The sequence below is a fragment of the Cicer arietinum genome, chromosome 8, assembly GCF_000331145.2.
Source record: "Cicer arietinum cultivar CDC Frontier isolate Library 1 chromosome 8, Cicar.CDCFrontier_v2.0, whole genome shotgun sequence".
Classification (NCBI taxonomy): domain Eukaryota; kingdom Viridiplantae; phylum Streptophyta; class Magnoliopsida; order Fabales; family Fabaceae; genus Cicer; species Cicer arietinum.
The window spans coordinates 4,547,867-4,559,215 of NC_021167.2; the positions used below are offsets into that span (position 1 = coordinate 4,547,867).

The following is an 11,349-nucleotide window of genomic DNA, read 5'->3' on the forward strand; positions in this document are numbered from 1 at the left end:
AATTTGTTCAGTTAACGATCCTGACATGCAAATAATTCATTTATCCTTTTTTTTTTAGATAGAAAGTATATGAGTTTGATAAAAAGTACTTACTAAAAAGATAGATATATGATTTTACAATAATAATATATCAATGTTATTAAGTGATATGTGTTGTTTTATTTTTTTTTTTTATGGGGTCTCTAAAGTTGTGGTAGTTTTCTTGCTAAAACTGATTGAAGGTTGTGTGTTTCATTGCTTCAGATAGTGCGATTGGGACAGAAAAATTCATATGTATAATTTTTGTTGTGTTTTTGGTGTAGGTGAAAGACGTCATTCAATTTAGTGCATAAGATTTTTTTTTTGAAGATAATAATTGTGGGTTACATAAAATGTATTTTGTCTTATATCTATAATCAATTTAGTCTTATCAAATATAGGTTCACGTTTAATAGACCTACATTCCATTAGATATTATTGGATTAAGAATCATATTCAATTTTAAAATTAATCTGATATAGTTTTAAAATTGAATAATGACCTGCATTACTCGATTTAATCTATCTTTCATACACCTTGAACTACAATAATTAAAGCAAGAGTAATATTGCACTTGACTTAAACATGAGTAAAATAACTAGTTGCAAGGTGGACCAAAGTATAAGTAACATTTAACTATTTTTAGTAAGAAAATTGGTAATTGTTATAAGACATGTTTGCAAGAAAGAGAAGAATTATATCTGACCGCATGTAATACTTGCAAATCAATCATCCTTATTCATGTATGATTTCTTAGTTGCTAATTAATCAAATACTATATTTTTATGAATTAGTGTTTTTTGTGTGTGTAAATTATATTCTTAAAACATATTTAATGCTACTATTACGAGACTATCTTTCAATATAACAAATCCTCGTACAAATTTAATGGAATGAAGACATAGTTTAAGAAACATTTTTTGTTTTGTTTTCTATAGATTTTATTCACTACAGATAATCAATCACATTTGAAACACATCAAACATTAAATATGAGTATTTTTTAAAGCAAATATTTAAACTCGAGTTTAATATATCGTAAGAATCTAACTCTTTCTATTAGACAAAACATGATTAATGTAATTAAAGCATTCAATTAAAATATTTTTTAATATATGTATAAGTAGTTACTAGTTATTTTTGTTTACCATATTGATTATTAATGCGATGGTGAACCGTTTGAAAAAGAGAGATTATTGAGTGGATGGACCTAAAAACAGATAAGCTTAATCCCATTAGTCAAACACATATCGTATGATTTGCCTTTTTTGACTAAATAAAGCGTTACATGAATTAACAGTCGTAGTTTGCCGTCGATACAAGGGCTTTTTATGCAGAAAAGTAATTTAACCGAGGGTATATCCGCCATTCCACACAAAAACGAAGTTGATGGGCACGCATTTTGCGCTTTAATAAATCACATCACAAAACAAGTGTGAATGTGTCGAAGGTTCTTCTCTGTAGCTTATGTTGCTGCTTCCTTCTACTGTTTTTTTCAGTTGAAAAAATAAAAATAAAGAACGTTAAGAAACAATTCATTTTCCAATTTCGTACTGCAACAACAACTAGTATTCAATTTTCAAACACCATCTTCAAGAGGTTGTGGTGAATTTACTTCTTCAACTACTACATCCATATTAATTTAATTCAACCTTTGCAGAACATTAAAGGTATGCATATTTATGTCTCACAACAATACCATTTCTTCAATTTTTCATCAAAGTTTTCTTTTTTCTATGAACAAAGCATTAATTAAGATAGATGGCTACTCAACTACATCAGTAACAAGCTTTAACTTCTCATTTAATCCATCACCTGAAAAACATCACTTTTATTTTCTAATATTTTAAAAAGATCAAAACTTTTAACAATTTAAGCTTAACCCATCTCTGTTTTTTTTCAGGGTAATGATCTTGATCAGTGATAATTACACAAAAAAATGTTTTTTCATCAAAAGGTAAACTTCACAATCACGATCATAGCAATCTTCTTATTGAACACAACAAGAGCACAGAACAACACAATTTGTGATAACCGTTGTGGAGATGAGATTCTTCAATACCCTTTTGGATTCTCTGAAGGTTGTGGAATCAAACTAAAATGTTTCCAAAACAAAGTCCAAGTTGGTGAATTTCTGATTCAGAACTTAACGAAAAACAGCATATTCATCTACCTTCCGGCAAAATGCAACCGTAGCATGGAAACTATTCAACCACTTTTCAGTGAAAACTTTGCTCCTACAAGGAATAACAGTTTTCTAGTTCAAGGTTGTTCAGTTCCACTTGGTGGTTGTGTTATTCCAGCTTCAAGTTTTTTTGGAAATCAAATTGAAGTTGAAAGTTGTGACAGAAAAAGTAGTAATATAAGTTGTTTTTCTCAGAAACAACGTGAAGAAGGAGAAAGAGATGTTTTGACTTATGAGGAATTGAATCAAACTAAGTGTAACTATTTGTTCTCAGCTGTTGCTGTTGAACAGAACAAAGAGATTTCTTTGCAATTTCAAGCTGTTGAATTGGGGTGGTGGCTTCAAGGGTTGTGTCAATGTTCTTCCAATGCTACTTGTTCCACAGTGAATCTACAAGGAGACAGTTTGGGGTTCCGGTGTCAGTGTTTTGATGGTTTCATCGGAGATGGTTTTGCTAATGGCACCGGTTGCCGGAAAGGTGAGTTTAGAATTTTATATTAAATATTTATTTATCAGAAATGGATTTGTTTTATTATTATACTCTGATTCTCGTTCTTAGAATAATTATAATGCTTTTTGACAAATTGGTGCTGCTTTATGTGGTGGCCAATCAAGTAATCACACCTCAATTATGTTTTGTGTAGAAAGGTTGCTCATGTTCAAGTTGCTTAAAAGCAACAAATTAGTTAATAAGTTTTAGGGAAAGTGGAATTGATAGGGAGTATACACTTCAAACCCCATTTAAAGCAATTTTTGTTAGACTTTTATATATTTTTCTAGCCGTACTTTGACCGGTCATTTTCTGAGGATTAAGACAAAAATTGCTGAAAAAACTTAAGATAGATGGTAGAATGAAACATGCAAATTTAAAACTAGATTTCTTTTAGCTTTCATTTTAATTTTAATTTGGAAATGGTTAAAAGGTCAGTTTGTGCTTTTGTTAAGGCCCCCCTTATATTAAAGATTTGTTTTATTGTGGGCAAACTAGGGACTTGTATCATATGGTGAGGAAATTAGCATACAAGTTAGTTGTGTTAATCATGATTCAACGGTCGAGGTCTTTTTATTTTCTTTGTAGCATTGACATCTCTGATCATCGACACATTGATTACATTCAATTAATTTATTTTCTCAAATTATTACCGTGTTATCCACACCAACTTTTCCTTTGTGACAAGCAATAAACTATTTTTTTTCTTTCCATTCTGGTGGTCTTGTGGACCTTGAGGGTCCACTTAGGCTCCTTAACTTTAAAGGGATATGTAAGTAAAGTAACTATTGATTGATATTGCTTGGATTCCTGTTTAGATTTTATGCATACTAGTTTTGATGCTCCTAATGGTGAATTCGTTGGGAGATGAATGTGTGTTCTCATCTTGAATTTATTTGTTGTTTTTTATGTGCTGCTTGTTTTGAATGGGAACTTAACAAAGAAATAATCCTTCAAAAGTCAACATCAGTGGCTGCACATGTGTGGTAGTTAGAAATGATTTTTAATTTTTATTTGTAGTGTTGGTGGTCAAAAGAGAGAGGTGAAGATATACATTAACACAATCAGAGGAATTAAGATTTAGGATATGAATTTATAGATAAATATTGATTAAAGTGATTACCTATAACTTAAAGCATGCGGACATCACCGACAGAACAATTTCCTTACCTTTCCATGCTTTGCTGACAGAGGAAATTGAGTGTCATGCCAGTTTCTCAAATAAACATTAACATAAGAACTAAACGTCAAACCTTTGCTGAGCTGTGCCATGTTATTTGCTGCAAGTTTATAGTTTTGCATGAGTTTGAATCATTTTTTTATATTTAAAATGGTTTATTATTAAAATTCTGCAGAAGAATATTTTATCCAAAAACGTTCAAAGTTAATCAAAACTAAAGGAACTTGTGTACAGTGAATTGTGTAAAGTTCTTTTTGATTAATTCAACAAGGAACATTTTAGATATTGCACATCTAGGTCATCCAAATTGGTTTGTTGAGAATAACTAATAATATGGTGATTAATTTTATTTGTTTGTTTGTTCCTTCAGTAAATATTGTCATCATCTTTATAATTATTTGTGTATGGTTGCCTTGTCATCAGCTCCAAGTTGCAGTGCTTCAACACTAACATCCGGGGGATGTGGGAATGCAACCAAAATTGGTGTTGTCATTGGAGGTATAACCTTACAGCTCTATGTTCTACTCTTCTTTTGGGACTAACTTCTTCCAAAACTATACTTTCGAAAATTCTTAATGAATAATTTTGACTAATTAATGCTACATGATTGTTCACCTTTAACAGTGGCTGTAACCGGAGTTGTCATCGTGGCTGCTCTCATTCTTCTATGCTACTGTGCCAGGCGTCGTTTTACTTGGTTGAGAAAACATACCAGAGTAAAGCGCCTACTCCGCGAAGCTGCAGGCAACTCTACTGTGCCTCTCTACCCTTACAGAGACATAGAAAAAGCCACAAATTCTTTCTCTGATAAACAGAGGCTGGGAACTGGGGCTTTCGGAACAGTCTATGCCGGAAAACTTCACAATGATGACTGGGTTGCAATAAAGAAGATAAGGCATAGAGACACCAACAGTGTTGATCAAATCATGAATGAGATCAAGCTCCTTTCTTCGGTGAGTCACCCGAATTTGGTTCGCCTCTTAGGTTGCTGCATTGAGGAGGGAGAGCAAATACTTGTTTATGAATTTATGCCGAATGGAACACTGTCTCAGCATTTGCAAAGAGAGAGGGGTAAAGGTCTTCCGTGGACAATACGACTCACCATCGCTTCTGAAACTGCTAATGCTATAGCTTATCTCCATTCTGCAATTTATCCCCCAATTTACCACAGAGACATAAAATCCAGTAATATACTCTTGGATTATAGCTTTAAATCTAAAGTAGCTGATTTTGGGCTTTCTAGGCTTGGCATGATAGAAACATCACATATTTCAACTGCTCCACAGGGAACTCCAGGTTATGTGGATCCCCAATACCATCAGAACTTCCATCTTTCTGATAAAAGTGATGTATACAGCTTCGGAGTGGTTTTGGTAGAGATAATAACTGCCATGAAAGTGGTTGATTTTGGAAGACCACAGAGTGAGATTAATTTAGCTGCACTTGCTGTTGATAGGATTAGGAGAGGTTCTATAGATGAGATTGTAGATCCCTTCCTTGAACCACATAGCGATGCTTGGACTCTATATTCCATTCATAAGGTGGCTGAGCTTGCATTTAGATGCCTTGCTTTTCATAGCGACACGAGGCCAACTATGATGGAAGCAGCTGAGGAGCTGGAGTATATCAGACGCCGTGCATGGGCAACTATGGAGGAAACCATATGCTTAGGTTCATCGATTGGATCTACAAGTTCATCGCCTCGCAATGGAAGTGAGATGTCAGTGAGTGGTATTAAGTTGAAGAGAGTAGGGCAAGAGAGTGAGGGATTGATTATTCCACCCGTGGACGGGAGCTTGTTGCAATCTGTGGAGGTGAAAGACAGCTCCCCTGTATCAGTGCATGATCCTTGGTCAAGTGGACAGAGCTCGCCTTCAACAAACAGCTTGTTGGGAAATGTCATTCGGTGACATCAATGTGAATAATAATACTAGAGGCATATATAACAGTTTTCTTTTCTCTTTTAACTGTCATTGATATAGATATTTTTGTGATTAAGATTCTGTTTGACTGACAACTTCCAAAAAGCTTATATGCAAAAATAATCAGCAACAATATATTCAAAATTCTCTATGCAGAAAAGATGTAAACTATGAATAATTAATGTGTACTTTAGGCCACAATTTTTTAAGTAATGTCTTGCTGTCATGGTTTTAAATTGCGGTCTGCATTGCAACTGCGGCTGCAATGTAAAAGTTTTAGAGATCTTTTCAATCGCATTCTAACAGCAATTATGATCTCATTTGCTGCATTTATCTGCAATTTTTAATAATATCAAACATTGCAATGCAACTGTGACTAGAATTGCAATTTAGAACTAAGATTCTGGCTAAGACAAGTATCAAAGACAAGAATGCTGGCCTAGTCCCATGCCTTTCTTTGCTGCTTGTTCCTTTCTATTTTCCCTCCAAAATATATTGTTTCCATATGCGGATGATGTTTTGAAACACCATATGGATTAAAGTTCCATCTACGTTCTGAAAGGTCATTTTGAAATTGCTAAACCAGACATAGGCCCCTAGAACTAGAAGAGTGTCCAAACAAAAGGGCTTGTAGTAAACAGCAAAAGATAACCACTCGATCCAGACATGTGTCTTGTAAGCAGCAAACAATTTCTGATTGACCAAGATATTTATGAATTTAGTATTGGAAGGTAAACTGATAATCATTGTTCAAACATATTATTTAGTAATGACAAATGAATATAGTAGGGAACTTCTAAACATTCAAGTGCACAGAGATTGCATGCAAATAGACATTTGAGCTAACAATTGCCATTGGTATTTGGTTTAGGATCCTATCTATAACAGACTTGTACAACATTCATAGTGTAATGATAAGCTTGTGATAAATAAGGAAGAAAAAAAAAGGTAGAAGAGCAATGAGTTTGTTTGTCTTTTGAAATGTCCATCAACAAACCTAACAATTTAGTGTAAAAAGAAAGTATTGTATGCTGTCATCTAACCATGACTTCTTGGATCAACAACTTGATGCACCTTTCGAGCTTCAGCACTTGTATATTGGCCTACAACACGCGCATGAGGCACCGATGTTTCTCCACGAGCAAGTGCATCTACATTTTCAAGCAGGTACTGTCTTGGAAGTCTCCCTACTACATTTCCCTCTTCATTCCCTTCTTTATCAAGGAAGGCAAAGTGTGGAATACCCTCCACACCAAACTCGTCAAGCTCCTGCTCCCACTTCGTATTATCCACATTCAACATCACAAAGTTCACTCGATTCCTGTGTTCAGAAATAAAGTTTGTGTCACTATTTTACAAAATGTATCAATATTTTACAAATTGTGGGTATTTCCTTCAAAATAAGGCATCAAGAGAGGTGAGAAATAGAATTACAAAACTATAGAGAAGTGATTACTTGTACTGCTGCTCTATTTTGTAGACATCAGGAGCTAATTCCCGACAAACCTCACACCAATCTGCATAAAACTCCACAACAGTAGGCTTCCCATTTGAAAGAGCCTGATGAAACAAGAAACATCCAAAACCAAAGTACAAACACTATTAGAAATATGGAGCAGATTATGTAACAACCTTAAATGAACTTAAAAAACCTGGCGAATAGATTATAAGCATATGATTGAATATAAGAAATTCACTTTAAAATCATTAATTTTTCAATTCATGGTTGTAACTCTTCATAAGTGAATTAACACTAACAATAAGTCATTCCTTCAAAGAACGACCCTTCATTTTTTAACTGACAAATGGTCTTGTTTGGATAAACAACTCAATAATAAAGATAACTTAAAAAGATAAAATCAAATTGTTTTCTTATAAGCTTGAAGACTTATAGAAATAAGTTGAAATTGACTTATCTACATGTCATAAGTTATTGTCATAATCTATCCTGACCCAACCTCACAAGTTTTTACGTCAATAGATAAGTTCATATAATCAATCCAAACATACCATAGTTGAGTTTTGAGCACAGCACGACCAAATTATATTTGAGTGCGAGCAAAGGCAAAAGAGAAGAGAAATAGCGAAAAGGGTGCTATGAATGAACCTGTTCGTAAGGTAATGCAACAGCAGAGAGATCCTTCAAAGAAACACCAAAATCCAATCTTGTAAACAGAAAAAATCCCAAAGCTGCTAAAGTAGAAACAAGTGCTACTTTTCTGTTGATATCTTTGTTTGGCAATTCAGGAAGATTGGTAGAATCAACTGTTGAACTTGTCGTCGCTTTACTGCTACTAGGCTCAACAACCACTCGTATTTCCTGAGGCTGAAACCATTTCATTAATTAAAACGAAGTTAAGCTATGAACTGAAATGAAATAAACAACCTTGCTATTTAATTAAGTATGAAAGCATTAATAATGGAAATATAATTTATATTACCGTGGTTGAGGAGGTATTATTATTATTATTATCCTTTTCGTGAAGGTTAGGATCTGTTTGGCAAGCTAATGTGTGGAATTTGCGAAATTTGATGTGGCGTTGGGGAGGATTTAAAATGAATTGAGAAGAAGGTTGAAGGCATGGTCGGAATCTATGGAGATCGATGGGGTTTAATGACAGGCGAGCCATCCACGAAATGCCCAAAACAAATATCTTTTGCAAAAATATTGAGGACTAATTAGATACACTATCCTCAAGTTTGTGACAACTAATAAGGAAAAATATCTCAGGATATACATAACATTTAACAAGTACACTATAAAAGATACCAAATCATATACATACATTAATCATTTTTATATTTCTCATTTTTTCTTTATCCCTTATCTTATCACATTATTATTATTTATAGTTCTTTATGTGTCATTAGAGTGTTTGAGTGTCCATTGATCATTTTTCAAAAGATATTGATCTAGACATAAAAAAAAATATAGAAAGGTCATAAAAAAGATAGGGACTTTTATAGTTCATTATATATATATTATCGGAAATTTTAATGACGATCGACGATATTTTAAAAAAAAAAATTATTATCCACTTTGCCCTTATGAATAATATGGTTATGGAATTGATGTTAATTCAATACGAGATACATATTTGTTTTTTTTTTTTGTTTTTTTTTCTTCTGATTTTTATCAAATTGATATCATTTAATTTATTATCCCAATCACGAAAATGAATCATCATCTATTTCTAAAAAATGACGCATGTGATTATTAGAGCTTTAAATATTTTTTAAATACCGATCTAATGTAGACATTCCCGTTTTATTTTAATACTTTGTAAGGAGACATCATCCATTTTATTCGCTTAAAATATATGGATGACCATCCTACTTGCTTTTGTATATGAAAAAATATTCGCTAAAAAATGTCAACCTAATAAATCTTAGTATCTCAATAATTAATCTACACAATTGCATATAACAGTACTTTAGTTTAGCAAAAATAAGAAAAACAACTCCAAATTTTCTTAAATATAAAACTTTGTTGACTAAATTATAAGAATTAAAAAAAATAACCTTAATATTAAATTTATTAACAAATAATATTATTTTACAAATTTATCTTATATGTTCATTCGCGTCGAGGAGGTATTAAACCTCCAAAGCCTCATTGTTCCACACAAGATCGATGAATTGGGTAGACAACCCAATATATTCCGAACTCTCTTTGATGAACTCCTAGCTTAGTCTATCACAAGCCTTATCTAAGTCAATTCTAATATGTCATCCAACCCTTTTTACCTCTTTTATTCCTCATAGAATGAAAGAAAAAAAATAGCCACAATTATGTTATCACGACTTTGCCTATGTAAAACAAAACTGCACGAGGGAGCTCATAATCTGCCCGAGCTTTAGAGCTCCTTGCACAAACTTATACGTCTAAAGTCACAAACATTGCACACGTGATACCTTTGGGAATCAACACAATTAGAGTATCATTGATGTTTTGAACCTTTCTGTTTCTGAAAATATCCTCGACGATACTATTGAAAGAGTTTTCTATTTTTTTTTTGACAAAAGTTAGAAAGAGTTTCCTATCACCTTCCACATACTTTGGTATATAACTTGCATACCATCAACACTTGGAGCTTTAAAAGTTAAAACCGCCACTGGATTAACAATCATTGAAGATATATCACTCCTCATAATAAAAAATTACAAAACATTGGGTTGAATTATTTTTCCTTTTAAAAGTTATCTAATCCAATTCAGGAACACTCTTACACATAAGATTATAAGAACACCTTGCCAATTATAATCGTATTGGTAACAGTTTATGGATTACCTTGTTGGCTATCCTAACTCCTAGGCGTAGTTGATCAAAATGTATGTATGAATATGGTACCAAATATGTGTAACGTCACTGCAGTTCTAATATGCAATTCGTATCACATAACATAACATAACCACAAAATACTTTGGTATAAAAAATTTAAAAATAAACACAAAATGCAGGCACATTCTTACAATTACAGAGTTATTACATTATTAAAATTGAATTGTAGTGATAATATTCACGACTCACGAGTCATGACTTTTGAGCCTCAGGCCCCAAAATACCGTTCACCACCGCCGTAGCAACCAAAACACCGAAAACCTCAGCTCCCGCAACCACACCGGCCTGTGCCAAACCTCCAAAACCCACCGCAGATGATATATCCTTCTCAGCCGTCTCAATTCCCTTTTCCGCCGTCTCCAGTCCCCGCTCCGCCGCTTCAAATCCTTCACTCACAATCTCTTCAGCCTTTTCCTCCGCTTTCTTCAAACTCTTCCGTATCCCAAACAGAGGTATATCCTTCGCCATAGACACCGATTCCCTAGCTGTCAAAGCCGTAGACGCCGTGAGAAGAAACATCAACTGTCTTCTCCCGGCTGTCGGAAATTCCGTTACGGACTTCGTAGCTTGCGCTTTGCACGAAAACGGCGTTGCATTACGAACGACGAAACGGTTAAACGAGAGAGTTGGAAACGAGGAGATTGCATACCCAACCATTGCTCCACGATCACACTGATCCTCTACGTGTGTGCGTGTGGCTACAATAACACTTCTACCACTTTAACGACTAATTTCATAATTACCACAATACCCTTTCTTAATCAACCGTTATTAAACTGACACGTGCAAAATATAGTTCAATAAACGGTTCGGGTTAATTAAATGGAACAATCCATTCGGGTTCGGGTTTCTTAATTCTATTCTCATTTTCATTTCTCACATTTTGCGCCATAAAAGCAACCTCAAAACCCCAAAACCCAAACCCTCGTTCAGTGAGTTGAAGAAATTTTCCCTCTTCTATCTCTCTCTGTGGAAGTGAAATTCGCCGAAAATCACTATGGTTGAAGAAGCTCATGCTGCATCTGAGACTTCCGTCACAATGCCTCCACCAACGGAAACTGTAACGGTCGTCGACGGAACCCTAAACCGTGATGAGCACGACAAAAACGGATTAACTACGGAGTCCGCCATGGTCTCAGACGCTGAAAATTCTGGTCTCGCGTCCGGTGGCGATGATCGGAAGGCTCTGGACTTGGCTGATGAGTTGATGGAT

The 11,349-nt window shown here is 34.2% G+C and overlaps 4 protein-coding genes across 4 annotated transcripts in view; 2 read left to right on the plus strand and 2 right to left on the minus strand.

The window, feature by feature from the left end:
* Window positions 1-1,454: 1,454 nt before the first annotated feature.
* LOC101510009 (wall-associated receptor kinase-like 14) lies at window positions 1,455-6,030 on the plus strand. Its single transcript, XM_004511929.4, has 4 exons — window positions 1,455-1,687; window positions 1,921-2,680; window positions 4,296-4,370; window positions 4,497-6,030. Exons 2-4 carry the CDS (start codon window positions 1,957-1,959, stop codon window positions 5,780-5,782), a joined length of 2,085 nt encoding a protein of 694 aa, XP_004511986.1. The 5' UTR covers window positions 1,455-1,687; window positions 1,921-1,956; the 3' UTR covers window positions 5,783-6,030.
* A 583-nt stretch (window positions 6,031-6,613) lies between these two features.
* On the minus strand, window positions 6,614-8,523 carry LOC101510330 (thioredoxin-like protein HCF164, chloroplastic). The gene is made up of 4 exons (XM_004511930.4): window positions 8,236-8,523; window positions 7,902-8,120; window positions 7,251-7,354; window positions 6,614-7,115 (listed from the first exon to the last, which is right to left on the minus strand). Exons 1-4 carry the CDS (start codon window positions 8,422-8,424, stop codon window positions 6,833-6,835), a joined length of 795 nt encoding a protein of 264 aa, XP_004511987.1. The 5' UTR covers window positions 8,425-8,523; the 3' UTR covers window positions 6,614-6,832.
* Window positions 8,524-10,203: 1,680 nt separating this feature from the next.
* Window positions 10,204-10,833, minus strand: LOC101510663 (uncharacterized). Its single transcript, XM_004511931.4, has one exon. The coding sequence runs from the start codon at window positions 10,791-10,793 to the stop codon at window positions 10,329-10,331; it is 465 nt and encodes a 154-aa protein (XP_004511988.1). The 5' UTR covers window positions 10,794-10,833; the 3' UTR covers window positions 10,204-10,328.
* Window positions 10,834-10,999: 166 nt separating this feature from the next.
* Window positions 11,000-11,349, plus strand: part of LOC101510985 (NASP-related protein sim3) — a 5,337-nt gene continuing 4,987 nt past the window's right edge. The window contains exon 1 of the mRNA XM_012719086.3: window positions 11,000-11,349. Coding sequence (XP_012574540.2) covers window positions 11,134-11,349 — 216 coding nt within the window. The 5' untranslated portion in view covers window positions 11,000-11,133.